We start from the raw sequence: 26,225 nt of genomic DNA, 5'->3' as shown, positions 1-26,225 counted from the left end.
CCAGACGACTTCGCAACGGCTCTGTTGCCAGATTTTTTCACTCTGGAACCCGTTCTCAAAAGATTTCATTTTGGGGCACCCAAAACACTGGTGCCGTGTGGACGCCAGGCCGAAACGATAAACAATTTTATCAGATTCACCTGAATCCGTTGCCGTGTGGACAGGGCCTAAATTGACCGTAGGTGTGAATGTGAGTGTGAATGGTTGTGTGTCTCTGTGTGTCAGCTCTGTGATGATCTGATGACTTGTCCAGGGTGAACCCCGCCTCTCACCCATAGTCAGCTGGGATAGGCTCCAGCTTGCCTGTGACCCGACACAGGATAAGCGGTTATGAATAATAGATGGATGGATGTTTATGTGCTTACTCATTACAGCAAAGAAGACAAGACAGAAGGAAAAGGTTGTCCTTGCTTTCTTTTGGGTGGGGGTGAAGTCTTAATTAGGGGGGTCAGGCCTCCACTTAAACCTCCCAATAGTTCACCCCTGGAAGCCTGTTTACGAATCGAAGTGAAGGACCTGACTTGTTCATATTTGTACTTGTAGACTATGAGACATGAATCCCCAGAGAAAAACAAACAAACAAACAAAAAAAAACCAACAACAACATTTGTACATTGACAATCCTCAGCATACTTAATCCAGAGATGGTGTTTGCAAGGGTTGCGCAAACGGTCTGCAAGTTTACAAGCTTGCATACTTTCTACAGTTTTGCATTGGATGTCATATGAGTGCTCCAGTACTGCAGGGGGCACTATTACATTTTCTTGACATTACTAAAGGAAGAAGATTGATAGAAGATAGCACAAACTCATTTGTAAAGACCAATCACAGGCTTGTCCAGGATACAGTGTGAGTGAATCTTTCACACGATGACCATTTGCAGCAGAAATTATGCCATATTGTTCATGGACACCAGAACGTCATCTCTGCATGAAGTATGCTGAGGGCTGAAGGAGACATGTGGCTCAGAGCCAGATCTTGCCCTCTCGCCGTCCAAACAGACCCCACTCTCTGTCTAGATCTGATCTGGTCTTGATGGAGGCTTGGTAGCAAGAGTGCTAAACACATGTTTATTCAGCAGTGGGTGCCCTGTGGGTTGTGCCAGTGTGCAACGGGCAGAATGAAAAAGACTTCACTGGGGCAACCCAGATCCGATGCTGACCACCAGATCAGCGGGAGAGAAGAACAGCCATGCTGGAGCCTGTTATCTCTGCATCACCTGATATTCATGGAGTTTCTCTTTATGCTCCATTAGACTCAGTCCAAGTCCCCGTTTTACACACACACACACACACACACACACACACTGCTCTTAGGTAGAGGTGCCAAAGTCAAACAACAACAAAATACAATGGATGGAACCCATGCCAAGGATTAGGAGTTAAGGGGGAAGCCATGGCCTAAAGGTTAGAGAAGCAGCTTTGGGCCCAGACAGTCACTGGATCGAGGCCCGGGACCAGCAGGAATGGCTGAAGTGCCCTTGAGTAAGGCACCTAACCCTGAACTGCTCCCCAGGCTGCTCTGGGTATGTTGTGTGTGTGACTCTAGATAAGAGCATCTGCTCAATGCCATTAATGCAACGTTTGATGTTGTGGAACATTTATAAACAGTTATTTCCTCAACAGTCTCTCCTTTCTCTCTCAAGAAGCTGAAAAAAGCAGCTCATCATGTTACTGAGAAACCACAAAACAACGTAAACTCATCTGTCCTGTCCTGAAGACTTAAGGCTTTGCCTCAGACAATTACAAAGTACTGACACTGAAGACTCCTTCCATAAATCTTAAATAACCATCACCTCAGAGAAAACGTCACCATATCAATGACTACACATGCTTTTTAATCATGTGGCGCATCTACCAGACAAGTCCCTGTGAATAAACTGTTTTGTGCTAAAAATATATCTCTATATGTCTTTATATATTCCTTGGAATTGCTTTACTCTTAGTCATGTACTGTATATAGAGGAGAAAGAGGAGATCTTTCTTTTTTTGCCAGGACACAAACACATTTTCCTTGTGCACATGATGCAGATGCACAGAGGGCATCAAAGCATGGAGGCATGCCGAGTAATATACATCAGAGTAGAACCTGAACCCAGATCGTACCTTGGCCTTGGGTGGTGGGCTGCTCCTGCTCTTCTCGCTCTGGCCACTGGTAGGCGAGTGTGTTCCTCCTGCCAGGTTGGGCTGGGGCATGGTGCTGTGCTTGGACCCCGGAGATACCTGCATGGCTGCCAACTGAGCTGCATACAGCTGCTGCTTCGAAACAGACAAATGGAGAGAAAAAGAGGACAGAACGAGATGGACAGGGAACACAGAGTCAAGGATAGGTGGAGGAGAAAAAACAGAAAGAGAGAAAGAGAGGCATGAATAAATGAATATGCCAAACACTCACATCATCACAAGTAAACAGGACTAAAACATCAGCCTGGCCATTAGCTGAAAGAGCTTTGTGTGCAGGGATACAGAGCTGTCACTTCTAGTCCCTCGAGGTGCTGATGCTAACAGCTAACAGCAACCCTGAAGGAGACAACTGCTAAGGTATATTGTGAGAAAACAGCCCTATTCTCCACTGGGGTCAGACTTGGTTATGGCCAAAAAAAAAAAAAAAGATAGTGGTTTTAAGGCAAGGTGAAAAACAAAGGGGTTTGGAGGAAGATGGAGAAGTTGTGAGTCTCCAGGTCATCAAACTATCTTTCTGGAGCATCGTGGGATGATGTAGCATCAGCACGTAGCCACGAAGGCAAGATGAGGTGAACAAAAGTGAACACAAGACCACTTTAATAGGAACGTGTTGTTGGTTCTAAGATCCCTGTTCTTGGCTGCAGGAGTGGAACCCAATGTGTTCTTCTGCTGTTGCATGCTGAGATGCTTTTCTGCTCACCACGGTTGTAAAGAGTGATTATATGAGTTACTATTTCCCTCTGACCCTCTCTTATCAACACGGCGTTTGTTTCCACCCACAGAACTGTCGCTCACTCACTCAGTGTTTTTTGTTTTCTGCACCATTCTGTGTAAACTCTAGAGACTGTTGTGTGTGAAAACCCCAGGAGATCAGCAGCTTCTGAAATACTCAAACCAGTCCATCTGGATCAAACCAACACCCAGACCACAGTGAGAGAAAGTCACACTGTGAGATCACAATGTTTCCCGTTCTGATGTTTGAACATTGTGAACATTAACTGAAGCTCCTGATTTGTATCTGCGGGATTTGATGCGTCGTGCTGCTGCTGGCAAGGGATCGGCTGATTACAGAACCGCAGAAGGATGTAGGGGTGTTCCTAATAAAGTGGCTGGTGAGTGTATATTTATAGTTGCATTTAATGTTGTGGATCAGCCATGAAATAAGTTCTAGCAGATATAGACAGTTGTTCCCTCACCAGTCTCTATCTCTTGAAGTTAATAAGGCAGAACCATGCAGCTTGTCGTGTTACAGGTAAACTGTAAAGAAGTGTAAACTCCTTTGTCCTGAAGTCATCAGGAAACGTAAAGTTATCGCTTTGATTCTGACACTGGAGACTCCTTCCATCAACACTAAAAATAAACAAGCCCCTTATAAAAAGTTTATGTTGCGCATTTAACATCAACATAAAGCCGCTGTATAAGTAAGTTATTGCTACAGAAACAATAACATATTAGAACGAGAGCATCATCACTGTATAAACCTGAGAGTTGCAGCTGTGTGACTGTCAGAGCTGCAGTTCTAGAAAATTGCCTCAAACTGTGCAGCCTTTATTTCTGGGGAAGAAGGACGATCCAGAGAGAATCTGGGTGTTCATGAGGAAAAAAAATGGACGCGTTTCTGAATTGTGTCTTTCTCTTTAAGATTTGGAAAGCGAGTGGCTGTTTGTGAGTAAAACTTCCGTCCTTCTGTTCCTCTCTGGCTGCCAGCCACCAGCAGGAAACAAAGACTGGTTTATGCAAATGGTCATGGCAATCTCTCTCTCTCTCTCTCTCTCTCTCTCTCTCTCTCTCATTCTTTTCTCTTTCCATCAACCCCATCGCCAGACTTTTCTGTCAGCCATATCAGACGTATACATCTCCATCCAGAAAAAACTCCACTGTACATTTGTTTATCTAACACACACACACACACACACACACACACACACACACACACACACACACACACACACCACACACACACACACACATTGACCAAGAGGAATTTGTATGGCTCTGGGATCAGTAAACATTAGGCATCTGTGTGTGTGTGTGTGTGTGTGTGTGTGTGTGTGTGTGTGTGTGTGTGTGTGTGTGTGCGCGCTGCACTGGGGGAATAGGTGATAAAATAAAGGTCTTGTTGGTCATTTATGTTCAATTACCTCCACCGCAGCTCCTGGATGTGTGTGTACCCAAGCGTGACTCAATTCCTCCCTCAGATGAGCTAAGACTGTGTGTGTGTGTGTGTGTGTGTGTGTGTGTGTGTGTGTGTGTGTGTGTGCGTTAGATACAGTGTCCAGTCCACTGAATCAGACTACTTTATTTGCTCTCAGAATTGAGTTCTATTACAAGACCAGCTTCTGTCACTCAGAGGCAACGAATCTCTCTCTCTCTCACACACACACACACACACACACACACACACACACACACACACACACACACACACACACTTTCTGTAAGGCTGCCACTAAACATGCTCAAAGCATTGCCTCACTATCATCAGGATGACTAGACAAGAAGTGACAGCATGCTGCCCCTGGGATAACCACAGGCGCACACACACACACACACACACACACACACACACACACACACACACATTTAATTTAACCATGTTTAATGACCTAAATATTTGTATATGAATTCAGATTTGAATGAAAAATTTGGGTGTGGTCAAAGTGAAAAAAGCAAAACACACACACACACACACACACACACACACACACACACACACACACCCTGTTAACATTCCGTACTCCTTAAATGCCTTTTTTAATTTGAGTGGACAATGATTTTAAAAAAACGTTGCTCTTTAACAGAAGCTGATGTTCCATTGATTTGTTCGCTTTTTGAGATGTTGCTCAATCCTGGTGTTCGATTTAACTTCCACAGAGATAAAACTGCAGAAATGGGATCTGCACCAAGTGCTACCAGACACACCCACTCGGGCAGGAATCCCTGTGTTGCCCCCATGCTCGGGGGAGGAGCAGCTGACTGGCGAACCAGTTTCACAATTGATAGGTTTGTATTTGTGAGACGCCCTTATCCAGAGTGACTTCGGTTGATTCCTCTTAGAAAGTATGTTATGTTTCCCTGCAGACTAATATTCCAGATATGACGATATTCCAAATTTGATAGGGGTCATATAGACAGCACATTCCGTTTAGATTTTCTGACTTTTTAGCATTTTTCTGATTAAGACGTATGGAATATACTGATATTGTTCAGCTTTGGGCGGCACGGTGGTGTAGTGGTTAGCACTGTCGCCTCACAGCAAGAAGGTCCGGGTTCGAGCCCCGTGGCCGGCGAGGGCCTTTCTGTGCGGAGTTTTCATGTTCTCCCCGTGTCCGCGTGGGTTTCCTCCGGGTGCTCCGGTTTCCCCCACAGTCCAAAGACATGCAGGTTAGGTTAACTGGTGACTCTAAATTGAGCGTAGGTGTGAATGTGAGTGTGAATGGTTGTCTGTGTCTATGTGTCAGCCCTGTGATGACCTGGCGACTTGTCCAGGGTGAACCCCGCCTTTCACCCGTAGTCAGCTGGGACAGGATCCAGCTCGCCTGCGACCCTGTAGAACAGGATAAAGCGGCTACAGATAATGGATGGATGGATGTTCAGGTTTTAGGAGCGTTGTTTGGAATTTGTCTAAAGAACATATCCAGAACATGTCTCGATTCAAGATATTGCATCTAAGATATTTAATTCCCATCCCAAAGACATTAGAAGCTATACTAGTCTAAATTAACAATGTAATCTTAGAAAAAAAAAAATTTTCCTCAAGCACATAACAGATGATCATAGTTGTTTATTTCATTATTTAATTTATTTTTTATTGGAATATATATATATATATATATATATATATATATATATATATATATATATATGTGTGTGTGTGTGTGTGTGTGTGTGTGTGTGTGCATGGTACTCTACTACTAGGATATCAGCTAATATACCATGAGTAGAAAAAACTAAATGGCGGAGTGTGTTGCTGAACCAACCAAGGATGAAATAAAAACTCAACTCGCAAACAAAACCCCTAAAATTGTTATCAAGTATTTAAAAGAAACAGAAATGGCTAAAAGAATATAGTTCCCCCCACTATCTCCTGTTCCACACTCACAGGTGGCAGTTATGCACCTTTAAGTCGGTTTGGCAACCGCCAAAAACCCTAAATAATAATAAGAAAACCCTCAAAATACACAAAAAGCAATAAAATATGGAATGAAAGTATTTGATGGTAAGAACGTATCTTTTTATTATTTTTCAAGAATTATTATTTTCGCATTTTTCACAAAGTGCTCCTGTCATTTCACCAGTTTGTTTAAATTCTAAGTGGAAATTATTTTGTAAGATGTTTTGTAGAAAGATTTTATTTATCAAATTTGCAAAAAAATAAAAATAAAAATGCTCTGTTTCTCAAAATCCAGTGAATACGGAGAGAATAAAACAGTTATTCCACTCAATCTCACTGTGCATGGATTACAGCGCCATCAGCTCATGTACGACTCGATTTTTTGGAATAACTGTTAAATTTATCTGTGTATATATATATGTATATAATATAGTTTTTCTTTCTTTAAATTTTTTTAATCATATCCAAGGCTTTTTGTTATGTAGTGTGTCTCTGTCTTAGTTATCGATATTTTTTAGCATTGTAAGGGTCAAACTTTGTTTTGAACAATGCTAATAAACCGTTATTATTATTATTAACAGCCTCTTGCCTGTTTAGTGGAATTAGCAGAATATTCATTTTCATTATCCATGTAAATAGCTTAGTAGGAATATTGTCTATTTTCTAGAATATCTTGTGCATTTTTTTTGTATATTGACTTATATAGCTGAGGGTGAACAGCAGAGGGAGTGGCCATGTTGGGATTTGAACTCAGGACCTTGTGATGAGAAGTGTAACAGCATAACCGTTAAGCTAAGCTACAACTGCCTGAATGCTCAGCAAACATTAAGATCTTATTTTAAAGCAAATCATCAGAAATAAATACAATTCTCCCTGTTTAACAATCTGACCTCAAACACGTGCTAACGTCTTCAAATGAGCCGCTAGACCGTACACAGGATGACGCTATGTTGTCAAATCACAACTTCCTGTTACAATTACACAAAAATTTCACTATATAGTAGCATAAGCCAAGTGTGGTAGAATGTGGAACTGATTTTGTTTGAGGTTGTCGTTATTAATATCGTCCTGCAGGACCAAAACCCACGTCCACGAGCTGCTGCTGTCTCAGTCGAACTACACTATCGATACAGTAGCAGCTTAAAGCCATGTGCCTGACTTCACAGCAGTAGGATTAGTGACGCATGCCTTTACACCCCCTCAGCCTCATCCCCTAAGCCCTGCTCCCCTCCTGGAGCCTGTTAAAGACGCTGCACGCTGTCACCGCTACCCGTCACTCTCCATCTGTGAGTGTTTGAGAGACCGCAGGAGTCCGTCTTTCCCCTCATCACTAATCCCTCGCTTTTCTCTGATTAAAGGAAGCACGTCTTGTCCTCTCTGTTGTCTCGGAGAGAGAAAGGGTGAGAGAGAGAGAGAGAGAGTTATTCCTTCCCCAAGCTGCTTGGGCACCGCTGGCCATTGTGCCTTGACTTATTATTTCCATCTGTCTTTCCTTTATATATATATATATATATATATATATATATATATATATATATATATATATATGTGTGTGTGTGTGTGTGTGTGTTGTTTACAGGAGGGGGGAAAAGAGCCGTAAGCTCTGCTGTGCGCCGATTAGAACAGTGAACTTTGACACAAGCTGCAGTCAACAGAAGACGCTGCCAAGAATTCTCTCGCTCCGCACGTCAATTAAGACCCCGGACGATGACAAAAAAAGGAAAAGGGCCAATTAAAATCTATTGTCAAGAGGGACTGCTGTTTTGATGCCTTAATTATTTTTAGACTAATAAGTGACACAGAAGACCTTTAATATTCAATGCACACATTTTAGATTAAACTTTTAATATGTGTGTGTGTGTGTGTGTGTGTGTAAGCCTATTATGGTCTGGTGGAGATAGCATGATCCCTGTTGTATTGATCCAGTGAGTTATCTGTTAGCTCTGTCACTGACCTCAACAGACGAGGACAATGGCGGCAGATCGGAATCTCAGACGGAGATTTTGCTCAGGAATGCATTGTGCTTATCACTGAACACACAATCACACACTCGCACACACTCACAATCTTTCATTCTCCATCTCCTTTTTCTTTCTTTCTTTCTCTTCTTCTCATTCTCTCTAAGGGCTTGTCGTGGAAAGAAATTTATCTCCAGACAAAATAAGACTACACTTTACACCTGCTTTCCACTTTTATGCTTTTTTCCCTTCCCCCTTCCTCCTTCCCTACAGTAATCTGGCACAATATGGTCCAACATCTGCCTCCACATATGATGCCTGACCGTCTCTATTGACCCCCTTTTACACCTCCAATATGGCGGCTCACAACTGCTGCTTCTTCTTCTTTCATCCCGGTGTGTAAGCTCTTATAGCTTTTCTTTTGGTCCTTTGAGGAGTCAAACTCAAACTCAGAATGATTGGAGTTATCTTGTTTTAAGCCACATTAGCGCACACACACACACACACACACACACACACACACACACACACACACACACACACACACACATGTATATCTAATACCCTTTAGGTTTCAGTGCTTCACTTATACTGGTATGTTTACAATAACATGGCAAGCTGTGTAGATGTTTTTTGTCTTATTAACTTAAAAACAGAGTCTGGTGATGGAACAAGTGTTTATAGCTGCTATAACATATTTCTAGCAAGAACAGGAACTTATTTCTCTGGTGGATTGTTAGGGCCCGGTCCCACAGCACTGATAGCTCTAACTCTACCTGTAACTCCAGCTCTGACTCTCCCTAATTTAGTTCCAGTCTGGAGCAGAAACACCACAACTATAATCCCCACTATAATATCACTCGGTCCCGACACTCAGGGAAAAAAACACATGCAACTTAGGAATAGTCATGGAAGTTTTTTTCAAGCAGTAGCACATTATTCCGGGTCGTACTGTACAGCTTGGACTCCAAAACGACCCATGCACACACTCCGGTGGCTGATAAAATACAGATAGGTCACGGATTACAGAAATATAATAAAAAAGGATACAAAATACAGAGTGGTTATGGATTTTAATATGGCTGCATCACAGATGTTAATAATTTACGGATCGATCATGGACGTTTCAGTTTATTACAGATTGGTTACTGATTTCATACGGATGATGCATCATGGGTAAAAAATTAAGAAGTCTAAAACAATTAAATGTTTGGACTGCCAAAATTCATAATTAAAATATCTTACCTGCATTTATATGTTTACATTATTAATTTATTATGGATATTTCACAGAAAATCACATATCCATGAATAAAAGATCCGTGCTTTGAATTTCATCCATTATCTGTAGCCACTTATCCTGTGCAGGGTCGCAGGCGAGCTGGATCCTATCCCAGCTGACTACGGGCGAAAGGCGGGGTTCACCCTGGACAAGTCGCCAGGTCATCACAGGGCTGACACATAGACACAGACAACCATTCACACTCACATTCACACCTACGCTCAATTTAGAGTCACCAGTTAACCTAACCTGCATGTCTTTGGACTGTGGGGGAAACCGGAGCACCCGGAGGAAACCCACGCGGACACGGGGAGAACATGCAAACTCCACACAGAAAGGCCCTCGCCGGCCACGGGGCTCGAACCCGGACCTTCTTGCTGTGAGGTGACAGCGCTAACCGCTACACCACCGTGCCGCCCTGCTTTGAATTATATATTTTTTATTTTCTGTGAATCTGTATTCCGTGACTTCACGATGCAACAAGGATGTACAAAGACGCCCGGGGAAAAATAGCACGTGCTCAGACAACGTCACATGTAAACAATGACCTGATTGGTCAGATGTTTATTGGATCAGGTCCAGGCCTGGAAAAATCGCTCCAGAAGCACTGATACGGATAAACCCAGGCCTGGGCTATAAGGATTATTATCAGTCTGGCGTGAGCACCGACCACATAAACTGCAGGGGACCAGTTTATTTATAGTTATCCTTATAGTTATAGTTATCCATATTGTGGAACTGGACTTTAACACAACACTAAATATAACTATAAATGGATAAAATATCAACTCTTCTTCATCAATCCACTGTGTTGTTTCGAACAACATGACACGTCAGTGTTTTATTCTTTACTTATAGATAACAGTAAATCGGAGTGTATCCAAAACTCTGTTGCTGAAGTGCATATCTGTTTACACAACACTTCTATCCCAATTGTTTTTCCTATGCTACGTTAAGAAAAGAAATCCAGTTCGCTCAGTCATGTATTTGGGTTAGACTCGAGTAAATTATTTTCCCACTGATAACGGTTTAATCTCTCTCTCTCTCTCTCTCTCTCTCTCTCTGTGTCTTGAGAACAGTGGCAGTGGTGTTGTGCAATGTTTTTTTTTCCTTCTTGAAACTGTATCTAACAAAGCTGTTCAATCTGGGAACTTTTTTTCCGTTCACAATCTAAACAGCAGAGAACATATGGAGACAAGATTTTGGTGTGATAAAGCACACAACAAAGACGTGTAATCTGTAATTGCAGTGACAAGAATGAGACAGAGAGAGAGAAACCGAGAACCCTGTACTCAACTTATAAAGCCGGGTTAAAACAACACCACGAGCGCCACCAAACCGGAATCTGGACCATACGCATGTGGTGTGGTGTTAATGCAATGTTTGGAAAAAGGATTGTATTGTTTAAAAAAAAAATGAAAATATGTGCGCGTGTGTGCATTTGTTTGTATGCAGGTGAAAAAGAGCTATTAATTTGCACCCAAATGGGCGTCAGTGTGCAGCTGTGTTTGGCTAATGGAGGCCTGCCTGGGCCCTGAGGTTAATGCATCTCAAACGGCCAGGCTCTTAACCTGAGGACCCGAGGCTAGCAGTGGCCAGAGAATGGCCCAGAGGAGGGTTACAGGCACAGGCGCACACACACACACACACTGAAAGCTGCAGCAGATGTGCACTCTTTTTTCCAGCGCTGTGGAGATTTATGGCTTGCTCACAGAGCAAACAAGAGCCTCCTCTGGCCAGCAACAGGGGGAGGGAGTGAGGGAGGAAGAGAGCACAAAATAGATGGAAACACAGAGAGAACTGAGAGGCTGAGAGATAGAAAGAAAGAAAGACATCGCATGTTTACCACGGCATGGACAGGAAAACTCCATCACAGCTCGCTCTCCATTCTGATCTATTCAGTCGCTGTTTTCCTTTTTTTGTGTTTGCTTTCAGTTCAGTCAAGAGCTCCTTCTGCTTCTGTACTTGCTCCAACCCTCATCCCCCCAAAAAACCCACCCACCCAAAAAAAGAGAGAGAGTTTCTATGGTCTTCTCTTTCCAGTCAGAACAATATCATTGCCCCAGAGCCAGGCCTGCATTCTCTGTCTCAAAGGCTCCGAGCTACACAAAGGCCCAGTTCTATGGCAACCCGTAGTTGGCATGATGCAAAAAAGTGGCCAGAACAGTAGGCATTGTCACCCGCCGCTTCGGGACCCCCGGAAACAAAAGTGCCGAGAGTTTGAGAGGTTGGGAAAAGAGAGAAGCTGTGCTGGAGGACAAGGACACATTCTCTTGTACACAATCTCTCATACACAGAGATTCTCTCAGACTTGTAACGCTGCACTTGTGGGGACAGAGTGTTCTCATAAGAAGAATGCAACAATAGGTCCTTTTTTGCTAGTCCATGTTCAAGGTCATGTGTTTATTTTACCACCATGTTTCGTGACCATATTTCAAAGAATACTTGGTAAAAATAAAAGCAAATTCTTCTCATGCCTACATTAACCTCTTTATGATGTTGTCCATGAGCAGAATGCTATCTCTATGGTCAGATGTATCCACTTACCTGAAGCTGAAGGGGGCCGAGGCCGGGTGAGGCAGCTGCAGCAGCTGCCATGGTGGTTGGGATGAGTTGAAGGGGGTATGGATCATCTGAGAAAGAAACAAATTTAGGTCAAGATAATGTCTTGACATGTTTTTGAAACTATATACAATATATAACAGTTCCCCTAGATGGATGAACCAAAGATCCATTAACATTGCAAGACTGACCATTTTTTAGAGTATAGGAGTACATCGTTTGGTCATTTTAATGCCTGGAGTACTCAACAGGGAAAATGTTGATGAGCCAAGTCATTGGCTAGCATTTGTCTTTCTTTGACCTTGATTAGCACTGGTGGATATACACCTAATTGTGATAAACAGTACTACTGATTGTTCCTATCACGCTAAATGTGAAATGGTGGCACACAGAACTAGCAGTAAATTACATGACGAGTTTAAGTTGCTGAACTCACACTGTGCTGTATTGCACTCCATTTTGTCAGTCTTTCCAGAAATCATTGTGTATTTTTAAAATCAGGAGTTAGCCAGCTCATAGTTTGGCTTAAAAGAAAAAGGGCTCTGTGACTGGGAAATGATGGACAGCTATGCAGTTCCCACTTCCCATCTTGGTTGCCACACAGTTTCTGTTCAAAATTGTCACTATAACCACTCTAATCTGATTACATTCTACAAAAATGCTACATATTATCAATCAGACCACAGTTTCTCAGTTTGTGGTCAAAATGTTATCGTGACCAACTGGACCACAGTTCCACGTTTCCTACTCCCAATGATATTGTAACCAACCAGACTACAGATCCACAGTTTACATCCCCAGTGCAGGATTGGGGATGTAAATAGCAATAGCACTGGGGATGTAAACTGTGGATCTGTAGTCTGGTTGGTTACAATGGTATTGGGAGCAGGAACTGGGAAACTGTGATCTGATTTGTTATTGTGGCATTGGGGCAGGAATTGTGGAACTGGTGTCTGATTGGTTACGGTAGCACTGGGGATGTGAACTGTGGATATCTAGTCTGGTCGGTTACAGTAGCACTGGGGTTAGGAACTGTGGAACTATGGTCCAGTTGGTTATAGTACAGTACAGTAAACATATGACAGTTCCAAAGATCCTGCCCCAAATGCTACTGTGCCCATCAGACCACAGGTCCACAGTTCCTGCCTCAAATACTGCTGTAACCAACCAGATACCAGTTCCATAGTTCCTGCTCCAGTGCCACTGTAACTAATCAGACCACAGTTCTACAGTTTCTGCCTCCTAATGCTACCATAAACAATCAGAGCATGGGTCCACTGTTCCTGCCTCAGTATCAACAATTACACAGTAAATGAAGATAACATCTCCATTTTGAATGAGTAATCAGCCCTCCTTTCACCCTTTTATTTACCTGTGTATAGACCTCCAATCCTTCCTCTCATTCTTATCCAAAAATCCTCTCTCTTCCACAACAGACCCACCCTTCCTGCTTTATCCTTTTTGTCTCTGTCATCCACAAAGCCATCTTTTGTACTCTCACCACTCTGTAATGAAACTGTGATTGAAGGGTTGAAGACACAGGCACTGATAAAAAGACGTTCAGTAATTAATGTGAAGAAGTTGGCTCTAGCCGCTCATCCAAGGCTCATCCAAACATTCTCAGATGAATCAGAGCTTACAGACTGAATAGTTGGGCTTATTAGTGTCCACCCGCAGATAGGCTTTTTAGAATCAAAGGAGAAAACCAGGGAGAAAGGTCACTAGTGGCAGGGAAGTAGAGAGAGGTAATACTGCAAAAGGCCTTTGGCAATACTGTGAAGGATTTGATTATTGGTATCATTTGGTTGGCCTGTGATTCATAACTGGAATGATAAGTGAAGCACGTTTGTTTGGTTGGACATTCCTGACATGGAATTTAAGGTTCCTTTGAGTGTGTGAGAGGAACCATGGCTGTTTAACGTAACAGCAACATCCTTTATAATAGATCAGAAAGCTGGGACATCTTCCATTTTGTGGTTCTCAGAGCATCAGGACTTTCCACACACATTTCTACTCAGGATGTCTCCATGCGTGGATGGGTATGGGTGCACAGCCCTGTGGCCTTCTTCACTGACTTTGACTCCATGCTGTCTGTCTCTAAACTCTTTAAAAAGACTAGAGCAAGCAGGACCATGTCTCAGTAAGCAATAAACCAGACGCCCCAACCCATTATCCAAAAACATTTTTTCCCAGGCAACTCTTGTCGCTATTAAAAAACAACCCCAGCCTGCAGACTGGAGAGTGCTCTGGACCCAGTTCAAGGATGTATTCTGGGGAGATGATGTGTTTTTGCTCTCCCTCCTTGTCCTCTTGTGTTAGTCCCTAAACAAACAGAAAAATTCCAGCTATTTTATTTCTCTCCCGGGAACAGCTGTAACAAAAGAGCAAAAAAGAGAGGGGGGAAAAAAGAAAGCAAACATGTTGGTGTTGGCGTGGAGGCTGTGACTCGCCAGTCCCACTCTGGGGAAGTCGGGTGGGAACAAGGGTCCCCCCTTGGACCTGGCCCACGCCGGAGGGACTTGGTCTTCCTCACCATTTTTTTCCTGTTTTGCTTCAGGCAGGCTATCTCGTGCCACTAAAAAGCACATGCGTAATTGAAAAAGTTGGGCAGTGTGCAACGGTGTGGCTAGTGGTAATTAAAACAGGGGGGTGTAGGAGGGAAAGTGTGTGTGGTGGGAAGGGGGACTTGTTTGGGAAACTGTGAAGTGCGGTGGGCGGAGCTGGAGCTGAGGACCGCTCCCGTCTTGGGAGGTGTGTGTGTGTGTGTGCGCGCGTGTGTGTGTGTGCGCGCGTGCGAGGCCTGTTTGGATGCATGTACTGGCGGCGGTTCGTGTTAATGTGTGGCAACCTGGGGCAGGTCACTCTCTCCACATTCAGCATGCTTGCTGCTGGCATACAGCTCGCTTGCCTCTCGCGGTAAACAACACATTGCTTCACAGTTGGACTGCTATGGCCAAAAAAAAAAAAAGCAAAACCCCAGAGGAAGTTTTCTGCGTTTCTTTTTATTCTCCTTCGCTTAGTCGTACTTGCCGAGCGCTTAGGCACAGGGACACAAAAGCACAGAGCTGAGAGTCTGTCATGTGGAAGAGACAAACAGGCCTTGCTGTCGCTTGGCTGAACTTGAGGCAGTGGAAAGGAGCTTGCCATAAAACACATGCCCAGCAATGGCCTGAACAATCTGGTTTCACCAATCCACTATCAGAGGCTCTAAGCTGAACAGCAGAATGGTTCAAAAGTTCTTGTTGAGATGGTGATCTATTGTTTGAGGGGTTTTTTAAAAGAAAGTTTAATAAGATGACTCAAGCAGATGCAAGTGCAATGTAATAGTATCAAGGCAGTCTATGTCTAATTTGGACATTCAAAATCCACTTGAACCTACTATGTTCCAAAATTGTCTTGAATTTAGACCTTCACAAAGACAAGAAGGTGTATTTCTGTCTTCCTAACATGCAAAGCCTTAATAAACTTACCATGTCTTATGCTCTGATTTTGCAGATAATGTTACCCTACATCAACATAAACAGGCTACGTTCTGACTGAAGTAGTAACTAAACCTAAAGCAAGAATTTCTTTCGGGATGAATAACATTCTGTCTTATTTCTTATCTTAAATATGATTGACTGAAGATATTGTCCCAGGTGTACCATTTATTATCAAGGTGTCCCTCAAGGGTTCATCCTTCACACCTTTGATTATTCGCTAAGGAACATGAATATAGTGTCATTTTAAAATTGATTTAAATCACAATCATTGTTTTTTAAGTAATATTTAAAGCACTTTTATAAAAAAAAAAAGACACACAGTACTGTGCAAAAGTCTTAGCCCCCCTATTTTTTTCATACAAACTTTGTTATAGATTTCTATTTTATGACTTCTACATTATCGAGTCGGTACAAAACATTTTAGAGTCCAAACGTTTGTTTTCCAGCACAAAATTAAATATTACAGAAAAAAAAGTTTGTTTATATCTGAGCATCATATTCCATAAGAGCGCACTTTTCAGATGAAAAAAGAAAGCATAATGAAGGCTGCTGGGTTTTGGTGTAAAATGAAGAAGTGAGTGTGACAGTCAAAGTGTCCAGAAGAACTGTGGCTGGTTCTGTAAGATGCTCAGGAAAACCTACAGATCATTTCCACATAAAACTGACCTCACTGGACCTGAGATGGATATATATATATATATATATATATATATATATATATATATATATATATATATATGTACGGTATATTTTTTAAAGTAAAGGGTCGTCTCACACCAAATACTGACTTTGTTTCATTTATTACGGCTCACTGATTACTGTTTATAGTATTTTTTAATGTTGAAACATTTCATTATTTTTTAAGCCGTTTTTGGTCAACAGTGTTTCTTTCCATGTGACTGAGACTTTTGCACAGAACTGTATACCGTAGGACAGCTAAATACCAATCAGAGAGTTGAAGAATAGTGCACAAGAAGAGTGAGTAACTAAACAAATGAACTAAGCATGAAACCTGAGGAATTAAGCTCCCTAAATATTGCATCACTATAGAATGAGTGGAGCTAATGGGACTGGATATCAGCAGGTGTGCCTAACCACACCCCTTGATAATAATAATAATACGTTCATTATCAAGCTGCCCTTTGTATCTATTTTTTACAGCAAAAATGTGAAGAATATACAGCTCTTGCACTATGATAACAGAAATAAGGCTCATTGATTGCTTAGGCTGATAGCAGCACAGACACTCACTGCAGCCGGGTTTGTAGTTGAAGCCTGGGGGCAGGAGGAATCCTTGCTGGGCTGCGGCTGCTGCCAGAGTCCTCTGATCTGGAGGGAAAACAGGAATCATCAGAGGTGGCAGCTGACCCTGGACCTGCTGAAGAGAGAGAGAGAGAGAGAGAGAGAGAGAGAGAGATGGAGGAAATGTCGGTATGTCGGCCAACAGTGACGCAGCCAGAACAGACAAAAATGACAAGGGATCAAATAAACACACACAGTCACAGTCCCTCCTGCACCTGTCCCCTGACAAGAGGAGCAGAAACGACACCCCGTCACTGCCAAACCCACCACGTCACATGGAGCAGCTCCCAAAAACTCCTGTAACATCTGGGCCCACTGTGCTCGGCAAGGTGCCATGCCTCTTCACAAGGTTTCAGGGTTTTTTTTTTTTTTTAAAGAGAAAAAGGAAAAAAGCACACTCTTGCAGACAAAAAAAAAAGAAGCCAGCGACTTTGGCAAGAAGCGAGTCTGAAGCGCACGGGTGTGGGGAAGGAGAGGACAGATGGTTCTACTGATGAGAGCACTGCCAGGAAAACACAAAGGCTCCAGAAGTGACATCAGTGACTGTGCGAATGTGAACGTGTCGGGATGCTCGCAGACAGAGCCAGCGAGGTGAGGAGATGAGCGGGGTTTGCATTCTGTGCATCTGATTTAAAACGACAGAAACTAAGTTGTGTGTTCTAGCGCACGTGTTGTAAAGCATTTAAAGCATATGAAGTTGGACTTAAGTTGCAACTCTCTCTAGCTGTAATCTCTCAGTCCCACCACAGCGTCTGGGGCCGCTTGCCTTCTCACCACACTGTAATTACCCCACCATTTTGGTGAACCACAAAACGGCAGGGACTCCTGCTCCTAGGACTGATCGAATCAGATGTTGGTGCCATTTTCATTTTCTGTTTTTTTTTACAGAACGTTCTGATAGGCCCCCTGTGAGCAGGAATCACAAGCGCTACACTACTGTTCTGTCTTTCAGTCCTTAATTGGACATATGCTCCTTTGGTGCTGCCTGTATCTCGGCATGCTGCTACGGTCCTGCGGCATCTCTGTGGTCATGTTAGCAGCTAGCATGTGCTAATGATTTCATCCATGTAAAACACGAATGCTGATTAATGCTCTTGAGGTTTGACAGCTATCGCATGCTCTGCTTGTAGGCCACACACACTAATCTCATGTGAAGATTAGTTTGTAGGAGCAGGTAGACCTTAGAGGCTTGTCAGTGTTTTCACAAGAGCCTCTGAGAGTTTAAACACGCTGCTTCTGTATTTCCTGGTACAGTACAAATGAAATGCATAATAGTGAAAGAAGTGAAAGTAAAACACCAGAAAGGTTTAAACAATCTTGGAAAGGGATCTTCTCATGTTTTTCAGTAGATCTTTTGGAATTTCTATAGTATTGCTAATGTATGTGATTAGTACACACAGTAATTTTGACACGTTTATCTGGATTGAGAAAACAACAGAAAACCTGACTATGTGAATCCAAGTATATAATAAAAATTCAATGCTCTGGGCTTCACACAGGGCACTACCAGCACCACCACTACCACCATCAACACCACCACCAACACCATCGACACCAGCACCACCAGCATCAACACCACCACCAACAACACCCGCAACACCACCACCAACAACAACAACAACACCAGCACCACCACCACCAAAATCAACAGCACCACCACCAACAACATCAGCACCACCACCACCAGCACTACCACCAACGACACCACCACCACCACAACCACCACCACAACACCAACAACACCACCAGCACCACCACCACCAGCAACAACAACACCACCACCACCAGCACCGCCACCAACATCAACAGCACCACCACCACCAGCACCACCACCACCAGCACCACCTCCACCACCAACAAAAACAATAACAACACCAGCACTGACAACACCACCATCAACAACACTAGCACCACCATCCCTACCACCAGCATCACCACCACCAACAACAACATAACAGCTCCTATTACTGTTCATGAGGTTCATTAATTATAGCTTTTTCTACCACAGTGCTGTAGAATTCTTGAATCTGACTGGTCAGAATATAGTGATATAGTGATACTGTATCATGAAGTTTTCCGTACAGAGACATTATTTGGACATTTATGGAAGGAGTCTCCAGTCTTAGAGCCTTGTAAGAGTCTGAAGTAAAGATCAAAGTGAAAGTTGTCTAACATGGGAAAATCTTAACAAGATCGAGTCATGGCACAAACTCTGAATGGATGAGATGTCTGTTTCAAACGTGAAGCAGAGAATTAATGCATGCTTCTACAGTATGTCCAATTACCTTTAAACATTCTGTTTTTATCATCAATAAGCCATGCCATGGCCTCTCAAATGGCACAACAGAAAAGCGTTCACCCTATCATCTGGAGGTCACGTTGCTACAGCTATCAATGGCTGGGAGCCCAAGAGAGCAAAATTGGCCATGTTCTCAGGGAGGGAGTGGTGATGTACTTTCTATTGCCTGTCAGTTAGAGCAATGCTAGACAATCATGGGTGCTTTCCTCCCACTGTGTTATGTCACCCTCGATGCCGCATGGTTGCATATTTGAAACAAGAAGGGCACTCAGTAGAGTGCATACCTCCACCAAGCCACATATTATCAACATCAAATCAACAACAAATCACTTGAACCTAGGATACTGCTAAAGCTGTCCACCAAATTTAATCCAAATCTGTCCACGACTTTTTGAATTAAGTATGTTGGGAACAAACAAATAAACAACTGGAGGTGAAAACATAACCTTCAACAAAGTTGGTGGAGGTAACGATCCAGTTGGCTGGAGGAAGCTCCATCTGTGACTCGAATTCGCCCTACCTGGAGGGGTGGGAATTGGCTATAACAAAATTAAAGAGGCAATTGGGGGAAAAATCCAAAGAGCAATCCATGCTGTCACATTACTATTTAGACATGATACAGTGGTGCTTGAAAGTTTGTGAACCCTTTAGAATTTTCTATATTTCTGCATAAATATGACCTAAAACATCATAAGATTTTCACACAAGTCCTAAAAGTAGATAAAGAGAACCCAGTTAAACAAATGAGACAACAATATTCTACTTGGTCATTTATTTATTGATGAAAATGATCTGATATTACATATCTGTGAGTGGCAAAAGTATGTGAACCTCTAGGATTATCAGTTAATTTGAAGGTGAAATTAGAGTCAGGTGTTTTCAATCAATGGGATGACAATCAGGTGTGAGTGGGCACTCTGTTTTATTTAAAGAACAGGGATCTATCAAAGTCTGATCTTCACAACACACGTTTGTGGAAGTGTATCATGGCACGAACAAAGGAGATTTCTGAGGAGCTCAGAAAAAGCGTTGTTGATGCTCATCAGGCTGGAAAAGGTTACAAAACCATCTCTAAAGAGTTTGGACTCCACCAATCCACAGTCAGACAGATTGTGTACAAATGGAGGAAATTCAAGACCATTGTTACCCTCCCCAGGAGTGGTCGACCAACAAAGATCACTCCAAGAGCAAGGTGTGTAATAGTCAGCAAGGTCACAAAGGACCCCAGGGTAACTTCTAAGCAACTGAAGGCCTCTCTCACATTGGCTAATGTTAATGTTCATGAGTCCACCATCAGGAGAACACTGAACAACAATGGTGTGCATGGCAGGGTTGCAAGAAGAAAGCCACTGCTCTCCAAAAATAACATTGCTGCTCGTCTGCAGTTTGGTAAAGCTCATGTGGACAAGCCAGAAGGCTATTGGAAAAATGTTTTGTGGACGGATGAGACCGAAATAGAACTTTTTGGTTTAAATGAGAAGCGTTATGTTTGGAGAAAGGAAAACACTGCATTCCAGCATAAGAACCTTATCCCATCTGTGAAACATGGTGGTGGTAGTATCATGGTTTGGGCCTGTTTTGCTGCATCTGGGCCAGGACGGCTTGCCATCATCGATGGAACAATGAATTCTAAATTATACCAGCAAATTCTAAAGGAAAATGTCAGGACATCTGTCCATGAACTGAATCTCAAGAGAAGGTGGGTCATGCAGCAAGACAACGACCCTAAGCACACAAGTCGTTCTACCAAAGAATGGTTAAAGAAGAATAAAGTGAATGTTTTGGAATGGCCAAGTCAAAGTCCTGACCTTAATCCAATGGAAATGTTGTGGAAGGACCTGAAGCGAGCAGTTCATGTGAGGAAACCCACCAACATCCCAGAGTTGAAGCTGTTCTGTACGGAGGAATGGGCTAAAATTCCTCCAAGCAGTTACCGCAACAGTTACCGCAAACGTTTAGTTGCAGTTTTTGCTGCACAAGGGGGTCACACCAGATACTGAAAGCAAAGGTTCACATACTTTTGCCACTCACAGATATGTAATATTGGATCATTTTCCTCAATAAATAAATGACCAAGTATAATATTTTTGTCTCATTTGTTTAACTGGGTTCTCTTTATCTACTTTTAGGACTTGTGTGAAAATCTGATGATGTTTTAGGTCATATTTATGCAGAAATATAGAAAATTCTAAAGGGTTCACAAACTTTCAAGCACCACTGTAGGTAAATTGAATTAATAGGTAGGTAATAAATGAATAGATAGGTAAACTGAATACCCTTTCTCAATGAGCTAACTGAACTACTGAAAGTTTGATTAGTTCTGCGACAGTTTTTTGGTTCAATCCACTGAAACACTTTGCTGGTAAAGTTTGTACTCTGCCAGTTGACACTCGGTGCTCGAGGTGATCTAAAAACACTCGGCAGGGAAATGAGGTTGAGGCTGAACAATGCCTGTGGGGATCTGATGGCAGTCCAGAAAACTGCTTTTGTGAGTTTGCCAAAACAGCTGGTCTACACACAGCATCTCTGCCCACAATGAGCTGATGATACATACAGTGTATACACACACACACACACACACACACACACACACACACGAGGAGAAGGCGCTTTATAAATGTGGTCAGACGTTCATTTGCTTTTCTGTGGTCATATCTGTCCAGCGCTCTCATGGCCTTTTCTCTGTTTAGCCTCTTGCTTCTTGAATGCTGCAGGACATTCCACAATGCAGCAGAGAATAAAGTCAGGCTGGGATGAGGGCTCGGTGAAAACACCACTAATCCTGCCCTTCAACAGCTGCCTATTTTATATCACATGCCCTAATGCCTGTTTCTCTCCCTGCTTTTGTCTCCTTCATGAAACAGAGTGAATCTGTGTTTCAAAGATTCAAATAAAGCCGTAAAGTGATGTCGCATTTGTTAAGAGCCTTAATGATAAGACAAGTGAGCATGAATTGTTAAATTCAGATCACAAAAATACATATAACTCTATAATAATGCACTATATAAACATTTCCGAGTCTTTTAACAGAGCTGCTCCAAAAGACAGTTGAGACAGTTGTTAGAGTATCTGGATGAGGATGAGATTTGAGAAGACATCCAGGAGGAAGTCTGGAGGAATGATCTGAGAAATAAAAATATTAAATTCATAAACTTGAACATGAAGAGAAATCGGATCTAACAGCCCTGGATCACTGGATTGCAAGTCTTCTAATCAAGACGGCACTCCTTATTAAAAAAAAAGGAACAGAAAAGAATGGAGAGATAAAAAATGCAGCTCAGAAGACAACATGAGAGGAACTTTTTCTTCTAGACTTTCAACAAGAGAAAGGGAAGGGAGAGTGCAAAAGAAAAAAATAATTTAAAAAAAACTGGGGAAAAAGTGGAAAGTTGGCAGCGAACTGACTCGGAGTGTCTCGCCAGGCGGCACAGCTTGAACTTAAAGCTTTTTGAACATAATGAAGATGTGCCGATAATTAACATATGTAGTGTGAACAGGTTTGCTGGCAAAGGAGAGAGAAAAACTCCAAGGTAAAGTTATTATTAGGGAGTAATTAGCTCTATGAAGTAAATGAGTGGAACAATAGCTGCCAGCATTGACAATATGGCACACATCTTAGTGAGCGGAGAAGTACAGTGGCAGAAAGTGTGGGTCCCACAGCTAAAATCTGTTTCCAGCCATATGCTCCGGCAATTAAAGCCGAGCCTCCGTGACCTGCTGCTGAAAAGGGGAAATGTAGGCATATAACCAATAATTAATTTGTATAGCTGTGCTGTGTTGTGTGGCTAGCGCTTAATATTATCATGTTGTTTGTGTGTGTAGGACATTAACTTGGGCTATCTTCCTGTCAATGAACAAACCATCTCAACCGTACACTTAGATGAAGGTTCTAGATGATTCAAAACAACATCGATAAAATCAGTGAAGAACTGCATGAATCTACACAACCGTATCCACACTCCACACTCCACACCAACAATTTTTCTGCAAAGCTTCAACTGAGCAACCTTGCAAGTTTTAACCACTAACAAACATCAATTTTCAACCTTTTCCCCAAGTATTCTTCTCTGTGTGTGTGTGTGTGTGTGTGTGTGTGTGTGTGTGTGTGTGTGGTGTTTTTCCAGACGGACAGACCTATATTTTTCTGTGAGCCAAGGGCACCTTTGGCTGATTAGCAGCTAATGAAATTGAGTGGCGGGCCTGCGCCGGCACTGCCTGCCTTTTATAAGCCCTCCATTAGGCGCGAGTGCAGGCGGTGCGTCAGCCGGCCGCCGTAGGTGGGCATAGCACGGTGCCCATCTGCTCCGCTGCCTGCGTGTCCTTCCTCAAATAGCTCCCATTAGCTGGTGAGCCGAGCAGAGAGTGTTCCCTGCCTTTCGCCGTGGCACACAGTGCAGATACCCTTGACCGGGGCTCAGTGATTAGGCTTTCGGTGGCTAAGCTTCTTGCTTTCATGGCCTTTGCCTCTCTATTCTATCTGCACTAGTAATTGGACAAAATCTGATTTTTGATGCTCTAAAGATTTGCTGGAACATTTGGTTGAGTTTTATTGCAATGTACACAAACAAACCCAGCTAGCAAAGTAGAGTTTTGAAAGACGGAAAACATCTGAGTACTGGAAACACAAATGAACAAATTTGGAGGTGATATGGGGTACATATTAGGATTATTAGGACTAGGGATCAACACATCATAGATGATACTAGTTTTGGGGACCAGTCCAACCCCATACACATTTACTCAAGTACCAACATTTGATACCACATGATAACCTACTCAGCGGCACGGTGGTGTAGTGGTTAGCGCTGTCGCCTCACAGCAAGAAGGTCCTGGGTTCGAGCCCCGGGGCCGGCGAGGGCCTTTCTGTGTGGAGTTTGCATGTTCTCCCCGTGTCCGCGTGGGTTTCCTCCGGGTGCTCCGGTTTCCCCCACAGTCCAAAGACATGCAGGTTAGGTTAACTGGTGACTCTAAATTGAGCGTAGGTGTGAATGTGAGTGTGAATGGTTGTCTGTGTCTATGTGTCAGCCCTGTGATGACCTGGCGACTTGTCCAGGGTGTACCCCGCCTTTCGCCCGTAGTCAGCTGGGATAGGATCCAGCTTGCCCGCGACCCTGTACAGGATAAGCGGTTACGGATAATGGATGGATGATAGCCTACTATCTATATAATGCTGAACAAGATGACATGGAATGACAGCTGGATACATTTCACAACTAATTAACGATGGCCATCATCATAAAGCAGACCGCAAACTGTGTTCTTTGAAAATATCAAGAGGAGGAACTACAGCACCTGCCTACAATACGAAAAACCTGATTCGTTTCATGACAGGCATTTAGCAGACACTTCTAGCCAGAGGACCCTGGACCCTATACTCAGGGAACCTGGACTCTGAGTATGACAGGACCCTTACATACCCACAGCAGTGGGCGGTTGGGGGTTAGGTGCCTTGCTCAAGGGCACTTCAGCCATTCCTGATGGTCCAGGGAATCGAACCAGCAACATTTTGGTCCCAAAGCTTCTTCTCTAGCCTTTAGGTCATGGCTTCCCACCTGATAAACCTGGCTAGGGAAGAAAAATGTTCACAGACAACACTAGGTGTGTGAAAATAACACCATCTGGTATCAGTCATTCTCAAAGAAGGATTCTGATGCAATGAAGATGATCAAAAGTATTTTACTTACAGGTGTAATACCATTCACTGCAGCCTGACTCAGGCCAAGGTACCTAATGTAGCTAAAGCCCTGTGATAGATTGGTGACCTTCTTGGGACGTACCCTTCCTCTGGCAAGAAGTCAGGTGGGACTGGCTACAGCTTCCACCATGACCCTTGTGGATACGCGGTATAGATAATGGATGGATGGATGGATGGATGGATGGATGGATGGATGGGTCCCAAACTCATGCTTCCTTTTATAACTTCTATAGTATCTTTGTGTCTGGCGCTATGAGACACAGAGACTGGAGAAAATACAGGCAGTGCTTTATGCTCACACACAACCTGCTCTGCGTCCTCACACTACGCAGCAATGCCAATTGCATTCATTTAGGTGTAATGAGACAAATTAAACAATTACACAGCCAATTTGGTTAGCTGCTCCCATGCGCCGGAGCCGGACTAGCGCTGATGAGTTGATGAGAGTTTTGCCTTCTCGTCTTCTTTTCTTTCTTCATTTTCTAGTCTGTAAAGAAAGGAATTTACAGTTTAACCTAACGGCGCTTAGCTAACTTGCTTGGATTGGTTTAAACCAGGCTCTCGCTGTATTCGACAAGCTTTATTGAGTTAGCGCACAGAAACATAGGTGGACAATGTAATGGGATTTGCATACGGCGATGCTATCCGATGTCGTCTGTGTGTCTGATGTTTTAAACAAGTTAGTTAGGAGACATAAATGAGTTATGTGCAGTCAGGCGATGGTTGCTGCTGAATTCTCCTGCTTCTGATTTAGCATGTCTTCTTTTGAGTTAGAGGCCAGGCTCTGTTAAACATTGGAGAAAGTGATGCAAATCACATTAGCTGGCTGCTTCATCGTGGGAGGCCCGGTCACCCACTTGTCTCTCGAAGCGGCTTCACGCCGAGAGAGTGGCGAAACCGAGCGCGGCAAATCCTCTGACACCGGCGTGGCTTCCCATGGAGCTGGAGGAGGTGTACTGAGAAAAGCTGCTAATGAGAAACAAGGGTGCGTGCAGGGAGGAAGTAGTTGTTGGAACAGAGAGGCTTTAATAAGAGTCAGCCAGCAGGCAGCAGTGGTGCTCACCCAAAGGCCTTGCTATTACGCTTCTTCTTAAGCATGGAAATGTATTACAGAAGCCAGAGTGTGTATGTGTGTACGAGCCTTCAGCCACTTGCAAGGTGCTTTCTATTTATCTGCACTTCTAAATCCTCTTGCAGCTTGCTCAGTGGCAATACCAGGAGTCCAAAGCCTTTAATGAAAATGAACGCGAGCTGGTGCGTATAAGTGTGCTGCCCCGGGAGCCGTGAGAGGTGGCCCCTGACAGGAGGAGTGTGGTTTTTGTACTTAAAGTTAGCTTTGAATAGCCACT

General features: G+C 43.2%; 1 protein-coding gene across 10 annotated transcripts in view; it reads right to left on the bottom strand.

Annotated features, from left to right (window-relative positions):
• The window catches only part of sox5 (SRY-box transcription factor 5), a 524,923-nt gene that overhangs the window by 44,230 nt on the left and 454,468 nt on the right, over positions 1-26,225 (bottom strand). For 4 of the 10 annotated variants that reach the window (XM_060903479.1, XM_060903480.1, XM_060903483.1 and 1 more), the window contains 3 exons: positions 16,832-16,958; positions 12,084-12,169; positions 2,106-2,258 (listed from right to left, as the gene is read on the bottom strand). In XM_060903479.1, the coding sequence (XP_060759462.1) occupies positions 2,106-2,258; positions 12,084-12,169; positions 16,832-16,958 (366 nt within the window). Of the gene's footprint in view, positions 1-2,105; positions 2,259-12,083; positions 12,170-16,831; positions 16,959-24,598; positions 24,683-26,225 lie in introns of those variants that run through there. The other 6 variants (XM_060903476.1, XM_060903481.1, XM_060903478.1 and 3 more) reach the window with 4 other exon arrangements.

The sequence above is a fragment of the Neoarius graeffei genome, chromosome 21, assembly GCF_027579695.1.
Source record: "Neoarius graeffei isolate fNeoGra1 chromosome 21, fNeoGra1.pri, whole genome shotgun sequence".
Classification (NCBI taxonomy): Eukaryota; Metazoa; Chordata; class Actinopteri; order Siluriformes; family Ariidae; genus Neoarius; species Neoarius graeffei.
The sequence above is the reverse complement of the archived record's forward strand: the minus strand, read 5'-3'. Positions and strand labels throughout refer to the sequence as shown.